The 23,710-nt window shown below is 39.7% G+C and overlaps 1 protein-coding gene across 1 annotated transcript; it reads left to right on the top strand.

Moving 5' to 3' along the window:
• Window positions 1–23,568, top strand: unc119a1 (unc-119 lipid binding chaperone a1). The gene is made up of 5 exons (XM_006802042.1): window positions 1–390; window positions 19,598–19,711; window positions 19,903–19,996; window positions 22,941–23,113; window positions 23,219–23,568. The coding sequence occupies exons 1-5, from the start codon at window positions 267–269 to the stop codon at window positions 23,329–23,331; spliced, it is 618 nt and encodes a 205-aa protein (XP_006802105.1). The 5' UTR covers window positions 1–266; the 3' UTR covers window positions 23,332–23,568.
• The last annotated feature ends 142 nt before the right edge of the window (window positions 23,569–23,710 follow it).

Here is a 23,710-nt window from a genome sequence, read left to right on the forward strand (position 1 = left end):
GAACCGATGAGGCTTGGAGGAGGAGGGAAGGAGGGAGGGAGCCGAGGGCTGATTTTTATCTTTTACCGGATCGAGAAGGGGAGGAGGCTCGGAGAATGAGTTATTCTTGTAGCAGAGCAGAGCCTATTTGCTGTACGGCGTATTAGCCATCGCGTAACTAAAGGCTTCGACGCAAGTAAATCGGCTCCTGCGGCGACGACGCCGAGAACATCAGAAAGCCTCAGTTCCTGCCAGGTCGCGCTCCGAACAACCCTCTCCTGCCGGACATGAAAGTGCAGCAAGGCTGCAACTCATCAGACATGGGCATCCCGGTTACAACCGAAGAAGAATTGCGCAAACACACCGTAATAACGCCCGAGGATGTGCTCGGGCTACAGAAGATCACCAAGAGTGAGTAACCCGTCGCAACTCGCACGATACTGGGGGATGAGTTCAGCCTTACTGTTAGATGGGATTAGTGCAGACCCATGTGCTCCTTCCTTGCTCGCGGTGTCTTTTTTTGTAAATGTGCTTTCCTTATTGACAGATACCATGGACAGCGACTCTGACATAACCTCCGAGTGTTATAGCTTAAAAAAAAAGATTAACCACTTGTAATCAGTGTGCGTTTCAGTCAGTGTGCAGTTGTAGATTAGATGTCTCGTCCAACTGCAGTTGTATTTGCCCTGCAAAGTTTGACTGGTACTACTAATGCATCAGTGTGTGTGTGTGTGTGTGAATGCTTCTAGTTGTTTTGTTTTTTTTTGTACCTCTGTGCTTGACTGTGTGGGCACTGAAAGAGACAGCAGGTGAGTGTAGGTGCTTCTAATGTGCGCCTCTCAACTCCCACTGCAGGGGAGGGGGGCCTGAGTGATGCTTACTACTCCCTCACCTCAAGATACCTGTGGCTCTGAGGTAACAGGTGGCCGGAGAGGTGATCCACTGATTATAGCTCCTCTCAGACAGTTGGAACGAAAACAAGACAGTGATACCATTAACTTGTTGTTTGTCATATATAACTGACACTTTCCACATTATGTAATGGAAGCAGGGAGGCCACAGAGGCTCTCCCCAGCACCAGGCCTGCTTCCCAACACTTTAATAAACTTGTGCTGGAGAAGGGGAACAGTGAAAGCCTCTCTCACATGTCTTCTTCTCACAAGGATGTTTCACGCAGGTGCTTTTAGTCCATCTATTGCATCTCTGTGGTGATCAAGGATGCACTATTATGAAACTGTACAATTTGTGGAGGTGGCTTGTGTGAAAACTTACAGTATAGTAACACTACTCGAGGCCTGCGACAGTTAGTGTGAGCAAAGAAATGTGATTAGCTGATTTTACTTTAGTTTTTTTGAGCCTCATCTTAACAACTTTAGGAGCAAATGTGACCAAACTGTTACTAATGACTGGAATATCCATATGCAGTATTAAAAGACTGTGTGTGATGAAGCACTAAATCACACCCCAACTCAATGAGAAAAAAAGATGCTAATCTAAACATTAGAGTTAAGATTGCCCAACTATTATTATGCAACAAGAAGGGATTTCAACAAGTGACTGATCTTTCGACAAAGTGAAAAGGCAAACAAATCCAATTTTTTTACCTTTATTTTTATTTATTCAGTTCAGTTTAAGTCAAGCTCTCATTCTTTTCTCAAACAGTCACATGGATTTTCATCCAGTAACCCCTCAGAAGAGGAGAGGCAGTGCTCGGCCTGCATCAGCCTGATAATTCCTAAATCACTCGTGATGGTGCGGTAATCTCCGCTCTCCACTGACATGTAATCTGGATTATGTCAGAATGGCTGTAACAGCATTCTGCAGTGGAGCCATACACCTCAGGTAATTAATGACCCTGGAGACTAAGAATAAGCTTACAAATGTGCTTGCCACTCATTCATTTATTGAGCTGCACCCTGTTATAGACACGCGGTGTGGCTGTAATCCTCGATGGTGAAAGATGACTTTTTCAACTTGTCGTCAAACCCTATTTCTCACCGAGGTGTCCAAAAGTGGTTCCAAGTCCTAACCATTTAACAAAAAACACACACACACATCCCACAGATAAGCACAGTTTTATATAATTTGGGTTATTGTTTTCTGCTGCAAGGGAAAGAAAATCTTTTCTAGAAAAGGCGTCTGCAGAAAATACCGCAGCCTGCTGTGTAAATGACTTCTCCTTTTGTGCTTTTGGGAAGCAAATGCCACCATTTTGGGGCAGCCCAGCTCCAGTCTGTCACGGTGGTTCAGTGCTGATAAGCAAGGCACAGCGCCTCATTGTCACACAGGCAGAACGGAGAAGCAATATAATCCAGGCAGATGAGAAACAGTGCTGTGACATGAAAAATGGCACATAATCAGTTCACTGTTTGCATTACAGATGATTTATGATATGGCTACAGACGGACATACTGTAAGCAGACTTACTGCTGACACTAAATTAATGTTGCGCTTGTAATCCTGTAACCTTATATCAAGAATTACTGATGGACAAGAGCGGCGTGAAATATGTTATTCTTGGTTATAATCAAACACAGATTTCTGAAAAAACGGGAGACTTAAATTTAAAATATTTGATCCTGTTACAGACGTTTTTGGAAACATTCTATGTTTATTTAATTCTCTATTGTAGCCACTTTCCTGTCATCCACCATGTCTAACTATGTCTCCATGTAAGTGCACTTGAGTGCCGCAGAAAGGCAGTTAGGATTTCAGGCAAATTGTGCCTCTTGCTGAAAATGCATTTAAATTTCCAGCTGACAATTTAAAACATACAGTCCACAGTGAGATTACACCTACCTGAGAGATCCAGATCCCTGAAATACTGCTGTCAGACAGAAAACGACCCTTTGTTGGAACACTATGGGAAGGGTTGTGACTGTGGGTGTGTTTGGTTTATGATATCAGTGTGCAGCAGTGGATGCATTCACTGCTGCACACCAAAACCATAAAAATACTGAATCAGTCATTCATTACACCTCAGCTGTTTAAACAAATTATAACTGATTTGAACTGGTCTCTGTCAAAAGTGCTCATCCTCCACACCTGCACTGAATTAACTGTATTTAACGTTTACCTTTCCTTGTATTGACCCTGTGAACGAGAAAATGCTAACTTCCTGGTTTGAGACCGGATGTGGGGTTGTACTTTGCGGTCAATCGCTACTGCGAAGATATCCTCCAAAATCATGTCCAAAACTCGAAAACGGAAAGATCGTGTTAAGTTACAAAGAGCAGAAGGTGGGAACACTCACCACTGTTGTGTCATAAAAATCTAATGATCAATTTTGACGTTTAAAGAGTTTAGATCAATCAATTGTTTACATCACTCAACACAAGCAGAACTGCAGCAGAAGACACATCGTCCACATTCAGCAGCACATCTCTGTATAGTGACTGGTCTTATGATCTAAACAGGCAAATGTTCAGCATTCAAACTACAGGTGAACAATAGTCAAACCAGATGTTTCCCGTTATGTCAATATCAGCTAGTCAAGTACACACCTACACAGCATGTTAACAAACCGTGAAAAAAGCCACACAAAAAATGAATGATTGCTGGTAACGGTTTCTATACATTAGTATTTACGAAGGGTATGTTGTGACTTACCTTCAAAATTAGTGGTCCCTCGCTATAACGCGGTTCACCTTTCACCTCGCTGTTTCGCAGATTTTTTTAGTGCAAGTTTGCATGTTTTTTTTTTACATCACATTGTGTCCTGCATCCTGATCGCTGCTGACGATCTCCTCCGTGACGTCTCACCTGTACAGTACAGAATCGCTGCATCGATCGCTAGCAGTGTGACTCTGAAGTGCAGTACTGTATGTCCACAATGTCCACGAAACGTTTTGCACTGTCAAAAAATAAAATTGGCTACTTGATTTCACCTATCGCTGGTTATTTTTAGAACATAACACCCGCGATAAACGAGGGACAGCTGAGAAATATAACATTTGAATCCCTTTTCTCTTTTGCTCTGAGGCGCGGGGAAAAAATATCGACAAGTCGATGAACATCATTTACAGATATATTGGGTAAATACCCAAGACATCTATAGAAATGTAAATCGCCGCTTGATTCATTCATTTGCTTAACTTGTTTTGGACCGTAAACAGGGCGCGAATAGGACACCGGAAACAAAGCTCCCCACAGGAGTTTCCGCACCGGAAGTAGCATATGCTAACGTGCACATAGTCAATTCTGCTGTTGATACAACTAATATACATAACCAAACTTTCAAACACTGAGGTCACGATCAAAGATGGACTTACTGGTTTTGTTCTTCAGCCTGTTGTTGCACTGTACCTGATATGGATGAAAGAATGGAGTGCAATTTATTAGCTAATGCTAGTTAGCGCAGTTAGCTGCAATCATAAACTGACAGCTACAATGCAAAGACACCCATACAGGCTAATTAGTGCTAATTTGAATGAATGAACATAATGATGGATACACTTCATGGATTTGCCATCCATTTTGCCATCCATGAAATCCAACATAAATGCCCCAAAAGACACAAATACAGTAAAGAGGTTCAGTTTAATGACTGTTCGATGCTAGATGAGGCTGTAGGTGGTCTGGCGAGGAAGGAGCGGCTAGCAGGTCCAGCGGGCATGTGGTGTGGAGGTTTGCCGGACAACTTGGAGGCCAGTCAATTAGACAGACAAACATATCTTTATTTGGCAGAACAAGACCAGACAAGCCAGATCTCCACGGCTCTACCCTATTTGTACCTTGATGAGAATAAATACGTATTTTTTTCTCTTAGTTTTTAGGTACAAGCATAAAGCTGAAAACCAGCGCAAAGAGATTTCAAAGCTATCACCACAGTGATTCTAAATTAGAAACATAAAATGGTAGAAACAAAGGCTTCAAACCTGATTGTCCATCACTGCTTTCATTACCTGATGAAGATCAGGCTTTGGCTACTGGGCTGGGATCAGCAAACATTCAGATTTAACATCATCCTGGGTTCTTTACTAGCTTTGCATTAGCATGTTGTCTCTACAGGTGCTTGTGAAGCAGTGTAATGCATTTGTTTCTGTCTTGGATGCAGTTTGCACTTTACCTTCTCTCTCTTGCCCTTCTGGGAAGTAAAAACAAAAGTAATGTCCGCTGTAGACTGCGCTGCTATTTTCCTCCTGCTACACATGAACTTTAAAAACTTTATCCACGCGGCACGCAGAGAACTGAAGACCTTTTGTAATGACATAATTGTAGCTAATGTAATTACTGAATTTAGTACAGTATTGCATTACATTATTGCATTGCTGTAAGCTTTTAGACTTTGTAACCTGTTGGAGTCAGTCTTGAGCAGCACACAGAGGAAGTGAAGATTTAGCCACTTACATGCTGGCTTTATTTTTCAGAGACCAGAGACGGTCCAGTCAGACCCTTCTAACACAAGCTTTTAGAGTCCGTGTTGTGTTGGCAGGTCAGCTATCAAAGCCATGACTTCGATCATGGCTTTGATATGGCTAGCTTTTATGGTGCTTAAGTTTCTGTTTTGTTTTCATAGAGAAATCATAATGTACCAAAATTCTTCTTAACAACCATGACATCCACAAAACAGCTGGAGCAGACAACCAGATAACAGCACAACTTTTAGAACTGTTTCTTAAATATGATCAAACAGCGACACAATTTTTGCTGGGTACTTACATTCATCATGTTACCAGTAATGTGAAACTGTCCAGACTGCTTATGCAATTCAAAAATGCCTCAGCCCAGATTTGAACCCAAGCCCTTTTTGGCTGTGAGGTAACAGTACTAATCACCATGCTGCTCTTAAAACCACAATGTCCATTATGTATAGAATGACCACTAGATTTTACCACTTTTCAAGGTGACAGCTATCTTTAGTTGAGACAAAAGCACACATGCACGCAGTACAAGTTTAGTTTGTGTTGACTTTTTTGCTTTCGATGTTGTTTCATTCATGTCCTAATTAGCCTGAAAAAGCAGATTGGTCAGTTTAAATCAGTTCGTCTGTGCAGGTTTGAACATGGTAATCGCACTGGGTTGCAGACCAAAACAACCACACCAAGACCACCTCCTCCAAAGGGTCTCAGTCTCCAGAGCGGTTCGTTTATGGTGTGAACGTGATCCTACCCTGATACTACTACTGTGTACTATAGATGAGCACAGGTCCAGAACACAGAACCTTCTTCCTGTATTTACTTTTGTAGTTCCCGCTCCAGACACATCTGGCCAATGAGCGGACTGAACATTCTCACGTGGTTAGTTTGCTACAAGTTTACAAAGTAGCTTTGGACCAAAGTAAGCAAACTATAGGTGTGAAAACACCCTTAGAGAGCTTTCATCCAGCTGTACCTGTTGTAATGGTCTCGTGAAGGATGGATGTAAAGTTTGGAACCTGACACTTCCCTTAGTTATCTTCAGTGTAAAAAATGTTAACACCTTCATGGGAAGAGAGGAGCATGACCACACTAGATGCTTTCTTAGACTGTGGGTCTTTTTACTCAAAGGATCACTTGTGTGTAATTTTGAATTATCCAGATGATTTACTCAAAGCGATCTTGCTCCTTTTACATTAATGGGCAATCAATTATTTGGCCTTAATAAGTCTGGGACACAGAGCAGCGCTTTATCTACATCGGGCGGGATTTCCACTCTGTGATGTGTGCCAGCACAATGGATACAGTTTTAATTAAAATTGATTGGTGCAGCCGGTTCTTAATCTCCCATGCACAGCCTGTCGCAAGGTTATTCTTTCGGAGCGATCTGAAGCGCAGAGAGATGGCTTTTGAATCCACATCAGTCACCGGCACGGTGTCGTGAGGTGTCCCTCACATGAGTTTAGGCCTAATTTTTGCTTAAGCAATTGGATTATGGTAAACGTGCACTTGTGAGACGGCCATCACCCTGTATCGGGTCTAACATGGTTACTGATCAATAACCTATGACTCTGTGCTTACTGGCTGGTGCTGGTATTTGTGTTAAGTCATATAATCAATTCTGATTGCTTGTGGATGACAAACCGTGAGAGCTGAAATAGAAAAATTACCACAGGTCAGGGTTTGGTGCTGAATAATTTCAGTTCAGTTGTGTATGCAAAGATGCCACCAGAACCCTCGCAGTGTAATAAACCTTTAGTTTTACTTGAAGATGAATTTAGACTCCCCAGCATAGCTAAGCTAAATGACAATCATCAGTGGAGCATCTGAATAAGTAATTGGAAAATATTCTGCTTATTCAGTAACATTAATATTCTTTCATGCCCCTTACAAATTGCAATCAGCAGTCTAGGAAAATTACTGTGGCTTCAAGAGACTGTATGAAAATAAATGTACTAAACATATGTTCGTAGCCATTCATGCTGGATCTCTGCTCATTTTCTCCTCCTGATAGGAAGAGTTTTCTGAAAGAGCTAAATCAGATTAAAAATGGGTTATCCTAAACAGGATGTAGTCAACTTTACTCTCTGCTTTTCTGCTGAGCTGGACGTCCTTTACTTATCGAGCCATTTGCGGAACTTAGTCCATGTTTTATGCGTGTTATAGAATTGTATATATAAGTGTAGCTCTTTAGGGCTCGCCACAGAGGTGCATGTCCTCCTTCATCTTGTCCACAAACTTCTTCTGTGGTCTTCCTTTTTTCCTCCTCCATCTTTAACATTTGTTGTCCAATACTAGTAAAAAATGGGCGTTTTCTTCTGTTTACACCATCACTAAAATAGGACACTGCACTACTTCCAACACAATCACATTAATATCAACAACAAGAGCTTTTAACTTTTAAACTGAAGAAGTTACTGTCCTTTTGATACACTCATTTCTAATTTTATCCATCCTGGTTGATCCCAATGAAAATCTTCACATCTTCAGCTCAGCCTCCTGTCTTGTTGTCAGTGCCTCCATCTCCAAACCATACAACAACACACAGCTGAAATCAGATATTCACATACACTTCAGAAAAAAACACAAAAACATTTTTTACTTTACCATGAGAGTAAACTTTTTTGTTTTAGATCAATAAATATTAACATATTTCCTGTATTTGTGAAACGTCGAAATAAAAAGAGAGAAAATTGTTATGTATTTTTTACTTTCATCAAAGCCAGAAGTATGCATACACTAAGTTTATTGTGTCTTTAAAGAAAATGAAAACTCCAGATGATTCCATTCTGAGCTTGAGAAGTTCCTGATAGGTTAATTGAGTCCATTTGAGTTGGTGGCACATCTGTGGATGCATATAAAGCCATACCCCAATCACAGAGCCTTTCTTTGACATCATGGGAAAACAGGTCCACAAGTGTGGCTCATCTTTAGGTGCAATTTCCAGATGGCTGAAGGTCCAACGTTCATCCGTTAAGATATATAAAAAGAATGGGAACGTACAACCAATCATCTGGAAGGAGACGGATTCTGAGTCCAAGAGAGGAATGTTTCTTTGGTGCGAAATGTGCGAATCACCCCAGGACAACAGCAAAAGACCTTGTGAAGATGCTGGCTGAAACTGATACGTCAGTGTCACTATCCATAACAAAACAAGTCCCGTAATACCAAAAGCTGAACGGTTACTCTGGGAGGATAAAAGCCATTACTTCAAAACCACCATTAAAAAAAGCCAGACTACAGTTTGTAACTGCACATGGGAACAAAAATCTTAATTTCTTGAGACATGTCCTCTGGTCTGACGAATCAAAATTGAACTGTTTGGCCGTAATGATGATAAAGGGGGAAGCTTCGAAACCTCAAAACACCATCCCAACTGTGAAGTATGGAGGTGGCATCATCATGTTGTGGGGCTGTTTTGCTGCAGAAGGGACTGGTGCACTTCACAAAATAGAGGGCATCATGAGAAAAGAAAGTTATGTGGACATATTAAAGCAACATCTGAAGACATCAGCCAGGAATTTAAAGCTTGGGTGCAAATTGGTCTTCCAAATGGACAATGACCCCAAGCACTACCTCCAAATTAGTTAGAAAGTGCCTTAAGGACAACAAAGTCAAGGTATTGGAGTGGCCATCATAAAGCTCAATCCCATAGAAAATTTGTGGGTGGCACTGAAAAGGCGAGTGCGAGCAAGAAGGCCTACAAACCTGTACCAGTTACACCAGTTCTGTCAAGAGGAGTGGGCCAAGATTCCAGCAAGCTATTGTAGAAAGCTTGTGGAAGGATACCAAAAACATTTGACCAAGTGAAACAGTTTCAGGGCAAACCAAACACAAAGGAAGAATATGTATACTTCTGACTTTGATGAAAGTAATAAAAAAAATACGCAACAATTTTCTCTTTCTTTATTCAGACATTTCATAAATACAACAAATACATTAATATTTATTGATCTAAAACAAGATCTGATTTGATCTTTGAGGGTAAAGAAAATGTTTTTGTGTTTTTTTAAGTGTATGTAAATATCTGGTTTCATTTGCAGCAGGCCTCACTACCATCTTGTAAATCTTCTTCAACTAAAGGAAAAATAAAAGTATTTACATTTAAGTAGCATTAAATTTACACGCTGTGTATATTGGGAGAAACTAGAGCCCCACAGTGCTGACTTATGCTAGCTATTTGTTAGATGTTTGCTGTGTTGAACTTCACTTTTTACCTATTATAACGAAAGAATTTCCCAGCGTTGAGATTAAAAAATAAATAAATTTTTTCTAATGTTATCTTAACGGAGGGACACAGCTTGGTACATATAAATTAGCCTACAGTAACATTGTTAACAGGTTTAAATAGTTAAAATCTTTCACCACATGTAATTACTCTGCAGTAGACTAGTTGTAGTGATTATTTGGTACTCTGACGTTGCATTTCTTTTTCAGTGTTACCAAGATTTTGTTGGATTCATGAAATTTGACCTAAACTAACTAAAAGCGTTTAGTTTGCTTATGTTTTATTATCAACAAAACAGAACAATTTTAAAGAAAAACAAACCGTATAGACCCACTTTAAAACAAAGTTAAGCCATTATGAGTTCTTCCCATGCTTGTGCTAAGGAATTAAATTAAAAGTAATGATAATAAGTTTGAGAAACAGATAAAAGTATTTGCTGAAATATAGGAAAATATTAAAAGACAGTCCAGCCACAGGTAAAGTATACCAGCAGCATTGGAGATGAAAGCAAACAAATCTGACCATCACTGTTAAGTTTCTTATGACACTTTTATTTTCAGTTCATAGCTAAGGACACTAAAACAGGACGTGTATAGATGTGCGTCCATGCTAGCCACTGATACGGAGGTCTAGAGAATTTAAGAGGATCATTTTCATATTAATCTAGTTTTCTTATCAGAGCCAAACAGGGCCACTGGAGACAAGTGAAAGGGCCACATACGGATCCAAAGCCACAGGTTGGAGGCCCATACTATAAGAGTTCAAATATTCATATCAGTGTGCTGCTGAATCTGCTGCTTTAAGCAGTCTCTATCTATTTGCAAGGCGATGCAGTTTTACAAGTTACAATAAACACATCAGTAGTTTTTTAAATATCTTTTTATATTTTGAGCTGTTTTGTTCTGCAGTTTAATTTGAGCTATTTTATGCACTTTTTTAAATCCATGAAGAGAGGTGGAGTGTGTGTGTTTACTACCAGGCAGAGGTTATATCATACTCCATACTGAAGTGGTTCCACCTGAAGAACAGATGACCTACATTCAGTGTACATGTGTGCACTACCCTACAAATCAAACCTGCTGATTTTTGAGGATCTTTGCCTGCTATCAGCTGAAACACTCAGTTTATTTAAATGCAGGTTGAAGACTCACCTATTCTAAGCTGCATTTGAATAAAACACCAAATCCACACTTTTAAGCTTAAATTTCAAAACTTAGATTTTAACTACTGATTTTATCTACTGTTTTTTTAATCAATTTTAAATCATGCTTTTTATTTGTTTTTTAATGTCTCTGTAAAGCACTTTGAATCACCTTGTTGTTGAATTGTGCTATATAAATAAACTTGCCTTGCTAGCAAAAAAGAGAAATTATATGTTTAATTTCAGCATTTGCAGTTTTTGTAGGGATTTTACTTTTTTGTTCTCTGAAGGCTAGTTTAGGCATAAAAGCTACTTTCAGCTGTTCTGTTGCCACGAGGGGTCGCCCCATTGGGTAGCACCGCATGTTTGCTCTGCATTGGCAGTTTTATGCCAGATTCCCTTCCTGAGGCAACCCCAGAAGGGATTTGTGCCTCCAGCTGGAACCAAACCAGCATGCTTGCAATTGCCAAGCAAATGTTTTAACCACTGCACCATAGCTAGGCATAAAGGGTGGAAAAGGAAAACAGCTGGCAGAGGTAACAACAATCACTCCTTGTAGTAAGCTAGGTGAATGCTATCATCTGTTTTCACTCCAACATCTTAAAAAGAAAACAAAGGGAAAAAAATTCTCAAATTTTCATTGCTTTGTGTGCTTTTATATATATATATATATGTGTGTGTGTGTGTGTGTGTGTGTGTGTGTGTGTGTGTTTGTGTGCCATTTTTTGATATGCCAAAAACTGGAATGCTAATATATTTGTGGGGGCAAAATGCCCGTCTCCACGAGTTTAAAGGTATTTTTGAGACTCAAAATGTGGGGTTTGTGTCAGGGTTACAACTAGTTTATGGTTAGGTTAGAGTTAGGCATTCATTTCTGATGGTTAGGGCAAGTGGCTAGGGAAGGCATTATGTCAATTGTTTGTCCTCACTAAGATATGAAAACAAATGTCCACAAGATTATTTGTTATATCCACCCCTGAGAAGCTACAGACGACTCTGCTATTTTTATCCAAATCCGCCACGTGAACCAAAGTCAAGTGATCGGTGCACAAGCAAAAATTATGCAGGTAATTAAAGAACTTGCGTAACAAAATTGACATAAATATTTGATTAGTAACTGTAATGTGATTACTTAATTTAGGAACCATAGTGCATTGCAGACAAATGTAAAGAATTACCACCAGCACTGATCATAAGATACAGGAAGCCCCGGATCTTTTTCCCCCTCCTTTTTCTGGTTGGAGAAAGATAAGAGGAGAAAAATCTCATCTGCATTCAGCTGCTCAGAATGCAACCTCTCCATGAACCTCACCATTTGTCAGTTTGCCTGCAGGTTCTGTTAACTGAGAGACATGAAACAACCCGCCGCACTCAGGTGCACCATACATCATTACGTGAACTCCAACGTGTAATGCTAATGCCACAAGCAGCCAAAGGCAGCCAAAGGCTATGGATTTAAGGTGAAGACATGCAAACATGTTTTGCATTTTCCTTACTTGTGTTCTTAGATTTATTCAAAACAAGGTCTTAAAACTAATCAAAGGCCACGCAGTCAAAGAATGAGCCATGTGGAGTCAATCCCTGTGGCTGAAAGTCTGTAACTCCGGGCTAATCTCAGGGATTAGGGAGCTATAAGTGGCACCCGTCAGACAGGCTCTGGGAGTCTGAACGCAGGAGCACAGCATGACTCTTGACTTGGTGCTAATTTTACTCTCTGTAGAGGTGCTGCTGCCTCTTTTCAGGACTCTGTTGACAACTGAAAATTCATGTATTTAACAAAAGCCTGATGTTAGTCTAATAGCATGAGTCTGATTGTTATCCAAGAAATTAGATGTGTCGAGGTTAGAGTAAGATCCAAAAGGCAAAGGCAGAATTAAAGGCAACCTACCTGAGCTGGAAGATAATGACATGTTTCAGCAAAATGACAAGTACAGTAAGGTCTCATGTCACAAGTGGAGTCACTGTTTTCACTGCCACAGGATGTCTAATTTCTCCTGCACTTCAGGCACATCCTGCACAAAGCTCTATAGGAGGAGGCCTCAGGCATACTTCCATTGGATCCCAGACGTGGTGCATTTCGTTTGCATACGACTGATGTCAAATCCGAGATGCTTTCCTTTGATTTGCTGCTGCACCTTGTTGTTGTGGAGCAGGCAGGTGGAACAGGAGAAGGAAAAAGACTGGCTAATTGAGCTAGTGCTCTATCACAAGGAGCGTTGCTAGGTGACAGTGTTGAAGGAAGTGAAGTGCAGCACTTTGTGTGTGTGTGTGTGTGTGTGTGTGTGTGTGTGCATGTGTGTGTGCGTGCGTGTGTGTGTGTGTGTGTCTGCAAAAAGGAAAGAAGAGCAAACGAACGAATAGAACCATCATTTTAACCACATTTTTATGGATGTCCTGTCTTTACAATGATGGACGGTTATTTTCTTGTACTTTTTTCCTTGTTAGTGAGATGCTGTGTACAGGTTTCCTTTTTACAGCACCAGTAAAGCTACGTGTTCAACAAGTTTTACTCTCTGGACAAAACTTACTGTGTGTAAAGCCTAAAATGTTCTATTTTAAGCTTATTCTTATTCCCCAGGTGTTAAATAATGCTGTTTTCTGAAAGTCACTTAGAGGTACATACAGTGCCCTTTAGCACTGTGTATTTGTGATGCGCTGATTGAAACAATAGTTAGATGACGGTCACTTCCAAATCCTCACATATGGATGCTTGCTCTAGACCTCTGTGTCACATTGACACAGAGCATAATTTTTTAAATGTGCAGGGGTAATCTTCATGGCTGGAATATGTTAAGATGCTGGCTTCAGCAGTAGTATTTTTCTTCCCATTAATCAGCAGTTATGTAACTTACAGCAGACTCCTGAAACACCCCTCACAGGACACCTTAAAGAAAGCAGTCCAATGCCTTTAGACTGGTTGGGTAAACTCCCACACACCCTTAAATATCTTCCAAAGATACAACTGGTGGAGTAGCCCCTGACCAGGATGAAAACCATCCAGAGCAGAGTTTACTCCTAACTTAATTGCTTTCACAGACGATATATAAATAATTCCAAATGTGCTATAGTAGGTAGATTTGCCCCAGCTACATGTTTTCAGAAACCAGTCTGAGACCTATTTGTTTATACTGTACTTCTCTGTCTTTTTTTATTTCTTTTTCTGTCTTTCTTTTTTTTTTTTGGTGTTCTAAATATGTTTCACAAACTGAAAATGACATTTTTCCTTCAGTTTGTGTGTTTTTCCCCTCACACCAAATTTTGTGTTCTCTAAACACCGACCATGTGAAAAGGGCATATTTTATGACTACTACAAATCTCTGAAAGGCAGTCACCCATCATCAGTCAAGCTGCTCCATGTGCAGAGGCTGTGAAATCAAAGTGTGTTTTGTAGTGTGTAGTCTGAGCTTCATGCGACCGTAGGAGCACACAGAAGTGTGCAAATTCTTGCACTGCACTGGATGAAAGTGATTTCATTGGCTTTGCTATCAGATGAAACGCTCCATCTGTCTTTTTCATCAGGTTTGGCAAGAAGCCGTCTCTGATTCACAAAGTACATCTATCAGTCATCTGTCCACAAAGACAGCAAGTTTAGTAGCTGTTACAGAAAATACACTCGTCAGACAGATTTTGAGAAAAGGAAGGGCTATTTCACCAAAAATGATGAGTTCAGTTTTCCTTGAAGTTGTAGCATAAAAGATTCTTACTGGACAGAGGGAAAGAGCACTGACTTTGAGTTTTCAGTCAGTGTATTCTTCGTTCGATCAAAACAGCCAAAGGCGTTCTGGCAATGTTATAATATACTGTGAGTGAACTGTGGGAATAGTTCTGACCTAATTATTGATTTTGTATGTACAGTACTGTACAAACGTTTTAAACCACCCGTCATTTCTTATATATTTTGCTTCCGAGGAGCGAGATATAGTTCTCCAGGTTTTCTGAAGTCCTTTCAGTGTTTCTTTCGACATTGGCTGCTTTTTCACATAATTTCAGTCCAGTCCTTGTACCTGACCATTTTCAGAAGAATGTTTGTCTTATGAAACATCAGTTGAAAGTTTTGGTTCAAATCAAGGAAGGAGAGAGGCCATCTGTAAAACACGGTAAAGGCTGTTATGGTTTGGAGCTGCATTTCAGCCAGTGGTGTTAGAGATCTTGTAAATATTGATGCGACTATAAAAGCAGAAAAGTAACATCGAATTCTGATCCACGGTCCAGTATCTTTTGAAAATCATCTGATGGGCAATAGCTTAATTATTCAGCAACACAAACATCCTAAACACACTGCCAGTGCAGTAAAAGCATACCTGTCAGAATAACACATAGATGAACACTATCAGTCATGGATTGGCCTCCCCAGAGCCCGGACCTGAACATTATTGAAGTAGTATGAGATCATCTTGACAAAGAACAGAACAAAAGGCAGACAACATCCAAAGAAGAGCTTTGAATATCCTTTAGGAAGCCTGGAGAACTATTCCTTAAAGAAATTACAAGAAAGTTTAACAGGTGAGTTCAGACTGTGCTAAAGAATAAAGGCGGCCTTACCAAATACTGACATTCAGGCCTATTAGCATGGTAACTATCTGTGCCTTATATGCTGTATTTCCATATATGTATGCTGATGTTTCAATAAGTCATTGCACCTATTTCCTGTTTTCATAGCAGAATAAAGAAATCAAAGGTAGCTCAAGACTTTTGAATGGTGCAGTATGCATGCGAGAGTTTCCTTTTTAAGTTGATGGTTTAACCGTGTGAGCAGGGTAACACACTGATGGACTTCAGTGTAACATACCCAATACATCCTTCACTTTGAAAATAATGTCAAAGCTGCAATTACAGTAGCTATTTTAAGCTTTGAATCCTGAGTGTAAACACTTTCCTCTCTGACTCTGCTGCATCCCTGAAACAGTCATTTAGCTCAGGACCCTGACATGCTGTCATATTAAACATGAGCTGTAAATGGTTTGGGGGAGGTGAGAGAGGTTGTAGATACTTATGTTATTAGTGTGAGTAACCCAAACAAGCATCTAATCTCTGCAGCATGAAGAGCGTAGTTTTGCACTGTGTTAGATAACAGTATTTGATTCAGCTTTCAGCCAAGATGACGATTTCAGTTCTTGGGTTTATTTCAAAACGACTCCGCGCTAATCGCATCTAGGCCACATAGCATTCAGGCACTCTTTAAATCCTATGTGAAAGTTGCATTTGCAGCAGTAACATTAGGCTTATAGTAATGTTCCCAGTGCATATAAGCCCCTCACATTAAAAAAAACAGAGCACTAGAGGGCGCTGCAAATAAACACCCGATATCTATACTCTCACTGTTTCAGAAAGTAACCGAAAAATATTAAAAAATAAAGGCAAAAATCTCTTGATCACGCCATTATTCGCTATGAAAATGGAAAGCCGCTCCAGTTTCAGAAAACACAAGCAATATAAAAATGCGGCAAAGAAACACACAAAAGAACAACAGAAATAGGGGGGAAAAAGCAGCAAAACCTCATAGAAAGGGGAAGCATTACCATGACGGACCAGCTGCGGAAGCTAACTGTAACTGTTTTAGTGACTAAACCAGGAGTTTGCGTTCATTTAGCCATTCTGTTCATGGTTTAGTGTCAAAGTATCCACATTAATCTATTAATAGCAAATTCATTTTTTTTAATGATCAAATATCCCAAATTTAATTACACTTAATGTTTAATGTGGTAACTGAATCCCCCTGGACTGTAGCTAACTCTGCATGACATTCCAGAAAGCTTGCACAGATTCCCAACCGAAAAACAAATGATGATTTACAGAATACACAACTGGGTTCCCATAATCAAGTTTTTACAGCTGTCTTCTTCTTCTTTTTTTTTTTTTTTACAGTGCAGTTCACGTCTGAAGCTGGTCCGTCACATAATTGTCTCCCAAAAACACTTCCGTTTTGTTTTGTCTGCTTTTGTGGTGTTTTTCCATTTTTCTTAAGTTGCAGTTTGTTTGACTTCACTGGGCCACCGTAGAAAGATGACACGATCTCATTCACCTAAATATCAAAGCTCATAAAGTTTTTAACTCTATGCAAATTGTGAGTTAAAATACATGTCAGATGTTAGCATTGGTTGGAGTTTGAAAGAAACTCTAAAGAACCAAAGAGACTGTCCTTAGAAAAAATAATAAAGTCTGTTAAGTAATGGGTCTCACTTCACCACCTGTGTAAATCTCCATTAAAACCGTGCAAAATAAGGGATTTTCTTTAACTCCGGCATAACAGCATTCAGATTTCTTCTTTTTTAAGATTATTATTACTTTATCAACAAATTGATTGATTGATTATGATTATTATTGGTGTTCAGTAAATTTCACATTAAGTGTTGTGTGTTAACCTTTATGAAGAAGTCTATAAATACCTTAGAGCAGGTGGCTAAAGCCTGTGTGGCCCATCTGCTCCTTAACCCTCAGAAGGAAGGAGTCAAAGATGTAACTGTGCAGGTGTGTGTGTGTGTGTGTGTGTGTGTGTGTGTACAAATACACAGATCCGTTCAAGTCAAGTGATAATGCATTTAGTGTAACTTATGTTTGTCTTTCTTAATGTATCATATGAAAGGCTCAGAGAGAAAGACCCTTCAACACTTACGCAACGTAAACAGCTAATAATACTTGCCCTTACCATACCCTAATGAGATACAGTGTGTGCGTTTGTGTGTGCGCTTCTCAAACAGTCAGTCCATGTGATGGTAAAACACAATAAGCCTCTTAGGTCTAATCCTGCCCCGTTGGGAAGGCAGTGTCTCACACATGCCACGCACACATACGTGCACACATAGCGCCAACGTGGCCAAATCTGACAGTTCTTTGGTTTAATGCCATCAAAATCCTGAAAGAGAAAAGTGATAAAAAAAACAAAACATTTATTGTTATTGTCGGAAAGCAACCTGTTTGGTCAACAATATTACAGGACAGTAAGAAAGTCATCATCATCATCATCATCTTTATTCATAAAGCATTCTAAAACAACCACAGGTGATGCAAAGTGCTGAACATTGGAACAAAATACTAAAATTATATAATACATTAATAAAAAAACAAATGAAAGCAAAAAGCAAAGTAATTAATTAATTAGTTAGTAGCTAATTTAATTACAAGAAAAGCTAAGTCTCGCTGAGGCCGAAAATCAAAGGATAAAATTGGGGTTAAGACGTGTTTTAAAAGTGGACAGTGTGTGCGATTATCAAAATTCTTTATCGTAATTTAGATTTTCAGCACATGAGAGCAGCAAAGGAGAGGTAACAGCATCTGAAATTATATGAGAATGAGAATGTTTGCTATGACCCTTCTGCCATACAATGTTTCTTTTTTTAAAAAAAAAAACAATAAAATAAAAATCAACAACACACAACAAAAAGGAGAAACTGAAGACATGTTAATGTAATGTGGCATATAAATGCACAGGAAGAGGAAGAGAGGAGAATTGCTTTTTTCACCATGGGAGGTCTCCCACCAGCCTGAATTTAAAGCAGGAAAAACCAAGTTGTGGTCCAGAGCCATCCATAAGCTTCAAAAACAGCCCCAACGAGGCAAGATTTACAGTGCTGCTTTGGTGTCCAGTTGTAGATCCTAAGCAGGTATGCAACTGATACAGTTCTCCAAACAATAACATGTAGCTTTGAGTTGATGATGCCCTGCATAGGTCAAATACAGAATAGTTGAAAAGTGCAGTCCAGAGCAGGTAAGGTGAAGGCAGATGAGTTCCCCATGAAAGAGAAAACCTTTGGTTGGCTCTAAAAGGCCCCTGAAAAGTCTAGAGAGAGAAAGCGAGATCATATTTCTCACATATGCGCTTCTCTTTATTATTTGCCAGTGTAATCCAGAATTGAATCCTTTTCTTCACACACAAAGGCTTGAATGATTAGGCGACATTGTCTGTGCTGCTCATAGGGGACTGTCAGATTGTTTGGGTCTTTTAAGGTATAAAACCTGAAGCAACTGTTATTGTTAGCTGCCAATATGAAAACTAAATACAACTGAAATTAATTAAATTGAACTGAATTGGGTGACTATGGGAAATTATTTTTGTTTGTAACACCGCTCCCAGGTGATTGTAGGATCTGTATCTTACAACAATAAGCACCTTTGCTTCTCTATATAAATGCATGTAGAAGTTGATCTGCAAAGCTGTGTGTAGGCTCTGCAAAGAACCAGAGCAAAACTATGTTTAAGCCATTAAATTTCAACTTTAGTTAAAAGTTAAATAAAGAAAAGCTATTTCTAAACAACCCTAACATACAACTCATGCATACAATAATAGGATCACCATATTGTTTTCTGTATTGTTTTGTGAGATTTCTTTATCTGAAGGTAAGTATATGCATACTCAAACCAATCACAAAAACAATTCAATCACTCGCCAGAAATGAGGTTACATAACTGCTGCTGTCAAACCTGACTCTGGGCGTATCTTCCGGTGCACATAAGTACAAACATATGAGAGATTAGTGAGTTGCTTTGAAAGTTAGAAACTTTGAGTAACATGTTTAGCTTCTGCTTTGTGTGTCTATCCTTTTTAGCGACTCAGACAATTCCCTGAGCTCAGCGTGACCTGAACGTCTGTCTTGGCTTTCACTGAAATAGCTGAAGTAGGGAGTTTTGTATTGTGACTTCTCTCGGCACAGAGGAAGATAAAAACGTGCAAAAATGGCTTTCCTGGCACCTCTGTGATGTTACACCGGTGACTATTCTTCAGTGCAGAGCTGGCTTTTATGAATGTAGGACCGGTTCGGGCCTGCCTGTAACAACAGATATGACTGTTTCTTGGAGTGTAACAGAAGTCTGTGGTTAACTGACAGTTTGTTTTGTATCATGTACAAAAAAACAGAAGAACCTAAGACACATTTTTTTCTTTTTTTCTGTCTTCAGATTACCTCTGCTCTCCAGAAGAAAACGTCCACATGATCGACTTCACCAGATTTAAGATCCGTGACATGGAAACAGGGACTGTCCTCTTTGAGATCACCAAACCTCCGACACCAGGTGAGCTCCAACGTGCAGAAACATTATATGGCAGGTCCAAAAACCTTCCAGTGTGTCAGATGGTTTATTCGTTCATCAGTTTAATAGGAAAAACCTGCACGCATATGTGCAAATAGCTCAAATAAGCCGAGCAAGGGCTGGAACTCAAAAAGCTGACTGCTTTTTGTTGTTTTTATTCATCTTGTCTTCAGCTGGCGGTAAAAAGCAGTGTGACCCCAATGCCGGCCGTTTTGTCCGATACCAGTTCACCCCGGCTTTCCTACAGCTGCGGCAGGTTGGAGCCACGTAAGTCCCCATGTGGTGTAATATCCGGTCAACCCTGCTGCTCCAACTGAGGGAACGTACCAGAAGTAGGATGTGTGTAGGCTCTGGTGTCAGGCAGCAGGCTGACAGCGATGAGTGTGAAAATACAGAGTGGCCCAGCCCATCTGCTGACTCAGGCACCAAGTAGCCAAAACTGCTCATTATGAGACTGAGTGCAGATTTCAAACCAACACATCAACTGACTAATCTAAGCTGGGATTAGCCCTAAATTTGTATCATTATTATTATTATTGGTAGCATCATTATTATTATTATTATTTGGATTATGTGTGTTTTAACCTGTAGAGTAAATGGTTTTAGTGCATTTGACAACTGGATGGATGGACCCAAAATGTAGGCCTGAGAAAATGGAAAGAAAACTCAAAATCAGCTTTAATGCTGTGTTTTTACTAAAATACAAAATAATGCAGGTCAAGAACAAACTTGCCAAAACTACAACTCTTCTAAGAAAACACACAAGGAGGAAAGACTGAGACAATAAATATACACCGGAGAGGAAACAGGTGGGAGGACAGCTGAAACCAATCAGAGATGGCGCGACAGGGAAGTAGAATTAAATGCAAAGCACTAGTGACAGGAGACTATCAAAATAAGACAAGAAATAACTAACACTGAGACCAAGACTCAAATATACAATTATATAGTTAGAGCTGGATCCCTTTGTTAGTGTACAATAGGCTTAGGCTGCTGGGGACTTGGGACCATGATGGACTGGGTTTTTCTTCTTCATTCACCTTTTTTCACTCCGCATTTAATCATTAGTTATTCATCTCTGTGTTATACACAATGTGCCTTTTGTCCTGTCTTCTCCCCGTCATCCTCAATTGGTCGCAGCAGATGGCTTCCCTTCCCTGAGCCTGAAGTTTCTTCCTGTTAAAAGGGAGTTTTTCCTTCCCACTTTTGCCAAGTACTTGCTCATCAAATCAAATCAATTTATTTATATAGCACTTTTCACAGGATAAAAACCACAAAGTGCTTCACAGTAATATAGAACAGAAATACATAAAATACATTAATAATAAAACACACAGCACAAATCTAATTAAAAGCCAATCTAAATAAATGAGTCTTAAGCTGCTTTTTAAAAGAATAAATACAATCAAGGCAACGTAATGATGGAGGGAGAGCATTCCACAACCTGATCATGGAGGTAGTCTTTTTGTAGGTATATATAAAGCACCTTGAGGTGGCTGCTGTTGTAATTGCTGTTCTATATAAATGAAATTGAATTGAAAAGAGGTCAAAACATAAAATGGAAGGAACAGAATTTGGAATACAAAAGGGAATTTAACAAGCAGGGAACTAAAGGCACAGATAAGAAATCATAAACACAAGGAAAGTAAAACTAACAACATAAACAGAGAGCTCCTATCTGAAAACCAAAAGGAAGTCATAAACCCACAAAACACAGACCAAACCTAAAGGTCTTTGCAACAAAGGGTCAGAACTAAAGTTGTGAAAACAACAACCAAGATTGAAAAAAAGACCCATAAACACTAAGAAATACAGCAAGCTAAATATCAATATTATAGAGTATAGGAACATAAAACAAGACAAGAATACAAAATTAGAGAAAACCCAAAACTCCCCAAAACTCAAAACCCCTGACAGTCTTCATTTTTTAATTTTAGAACTTCTATTTATCATTTCTAATCACATTTAATTCACCAAACTATGTTTTTTTAAGCCTCCTTTATGGGTGTGCTCCAGAGCAAGCTAAACAAAACCAGGCCTTCTTTGCATTACCTGGCTTAACAAAATCTGAAACCTCAGTCAGAGATAACAGGTATCACGACCATGATTATCGACTCTCTTATTTAACTCAGACTTTCTGCTTCAGGCTCACATAAAGGGGGGCGTTTGATGTGTTGTTTCACTCTTCTTCCAAGCAAAAAGGGGATCCATGGCACATGGTCTGCTCCAATCAGAGACATTATCAGAGGAACAGGTGATGGAGATGTATGAAGAATGTAAAAATATAACAGTAAAGAATAATTAAGACAAGAGAGCAGTGCAGAGTGTTGTAAGTAAAGTGATTTGCTCGTCACGACCACATAAAAATAATAAAGATATTCATTCAAGTTAATGTGTTTATTTTTTCACTGCTATTTATTTCTAATGTGAAAGCTACTTGTTAGAGCGCTAAAGCAACCAATGCAATTAAACACTAAAGGCTACTCAGCATGTTCAGATCTGACACTCTCCCATAACCTAATAAAGGAGACTTGCATCCTTTCTGCTTCCATAGGAATTAAGAGGCTTTAGTAGCAGCCAGGTGCTGCTTATTGGATATCTGTGAGCTTCAGGCCCTCAAACTGTGCTGCATTAAAAACAGACATGATTCTGTCAGGAATCAGGAACTCTTCCAGAAATCATTCTCTTTGATCACAGTTTGTTGTGAATTCCACAAATCAGTGAAAAAAGACATAACCATCCATAATCTAGAAACACCACCATATTCTTCTCCTAAAAGTCCAGCAGCTGCTCTCCTCAGTTCCTACATTTTACAAACTGTTATAAGAAGAGGTGATGTTACACGGTGGTGAGCACAAACCCTGTCCCAAATTTTTCCAGATGTGCTGCTGCCATCAAATTCAAAACAAGCTTTTTCTTAAGATGTTAAATTTTCTTAGGTTAAGTACTTGATATGTTTTCTGTGTTCTGTTGTGAGTAATATATGGAATTTCTGAGATTTGCAAATAATTGCATTCAGTTTTATTCACGTTTTAAGCAGCCACCCTTTTGGAATTGGGTTTGCAGATAATCTAGATTGACTGTTATTAGGCTTTTCCCTTGTTGCGTTCTTACAACTGTTATCATAAGTGTCAAAAGCAGCGACAGCAGTTTGTATTTCCATTCCCTTACTCGTTGGTGGGTGTATTTTGTCCCCTTTGTGTCTCTGCAGAGTGGAGTTCACGGTTGGTGACACCCCCATCAACAACTTCCGTATGATTGAGAGACACTACTTCCGCGATCAGCTGCTAAAGAGTTTTGATTTTGAGTTTGGCTTCTGCATGCCCAGCAGCAAGAACACGTGCGAGCACATTTATGAGTTCCCCACGCTGTCCGAGGAAATGAGTGAGTGTCACACACTCCGACGCACTCGAGACAAATACCCCCGCCCCATGTTTAGATGGATTTGATGTTTCAGAACGCTGTGTGCTATCTCTCTCCCCCTCTCAGTGCGTGAGATGATCCTGCACCCTTACGAGACGCAGTCTGACAGCTTCTACTTTGTGGACAACAAGCTGGTGATGCACAACAAGGCAGATTATTCCTACAGCGGAGGGCCGTAGGAAAGCCTCCATCCTGCAACCCTCCACCATTTCTCTCTTTCTCCTTCCCTGTTTTAGACATTTTCGATAATCCAGCTATCACTTCAGGACCAGAAACAGATGAACTGATGGACAAATCACTGGCATTAAATACTCATGTCTCCCTCCATGTTAAGCTCCATGCATTTCCATTCAGGTACTGAGCTGCCCGGCCAATCAGATTTCTCCCTTTGCCTCTTTTTTTTTTTTTTTTTTTTTTTTTGCAGAAACACTGAATTCTGCCAGTTTTATCCTCAGTTTGCATCAGCGTGCGTGAGTGAGTGTGTGGGCAGCAAACACATGCAGTGTCTGTACATAGTGTTGATTTCTGTCTGTATATGTGGGTTCCAGTTTCTCATCA

This window comes from Neolamprologus brichardi, chromosome 14 (genome assembly GCF_056152115.1).
Source record: "Neolamprologus brichardi isolate AB-2024 chromosome 14, ASM5615211v1, whole genome shotgun sequence".
Classification (NCBI taxonomy): Eukaryota; Metazoa; Chordata; class Actinopteri; order Cichliformes; family Cichlidae; genus Neolamprologus; species Neolamprologus brichardi.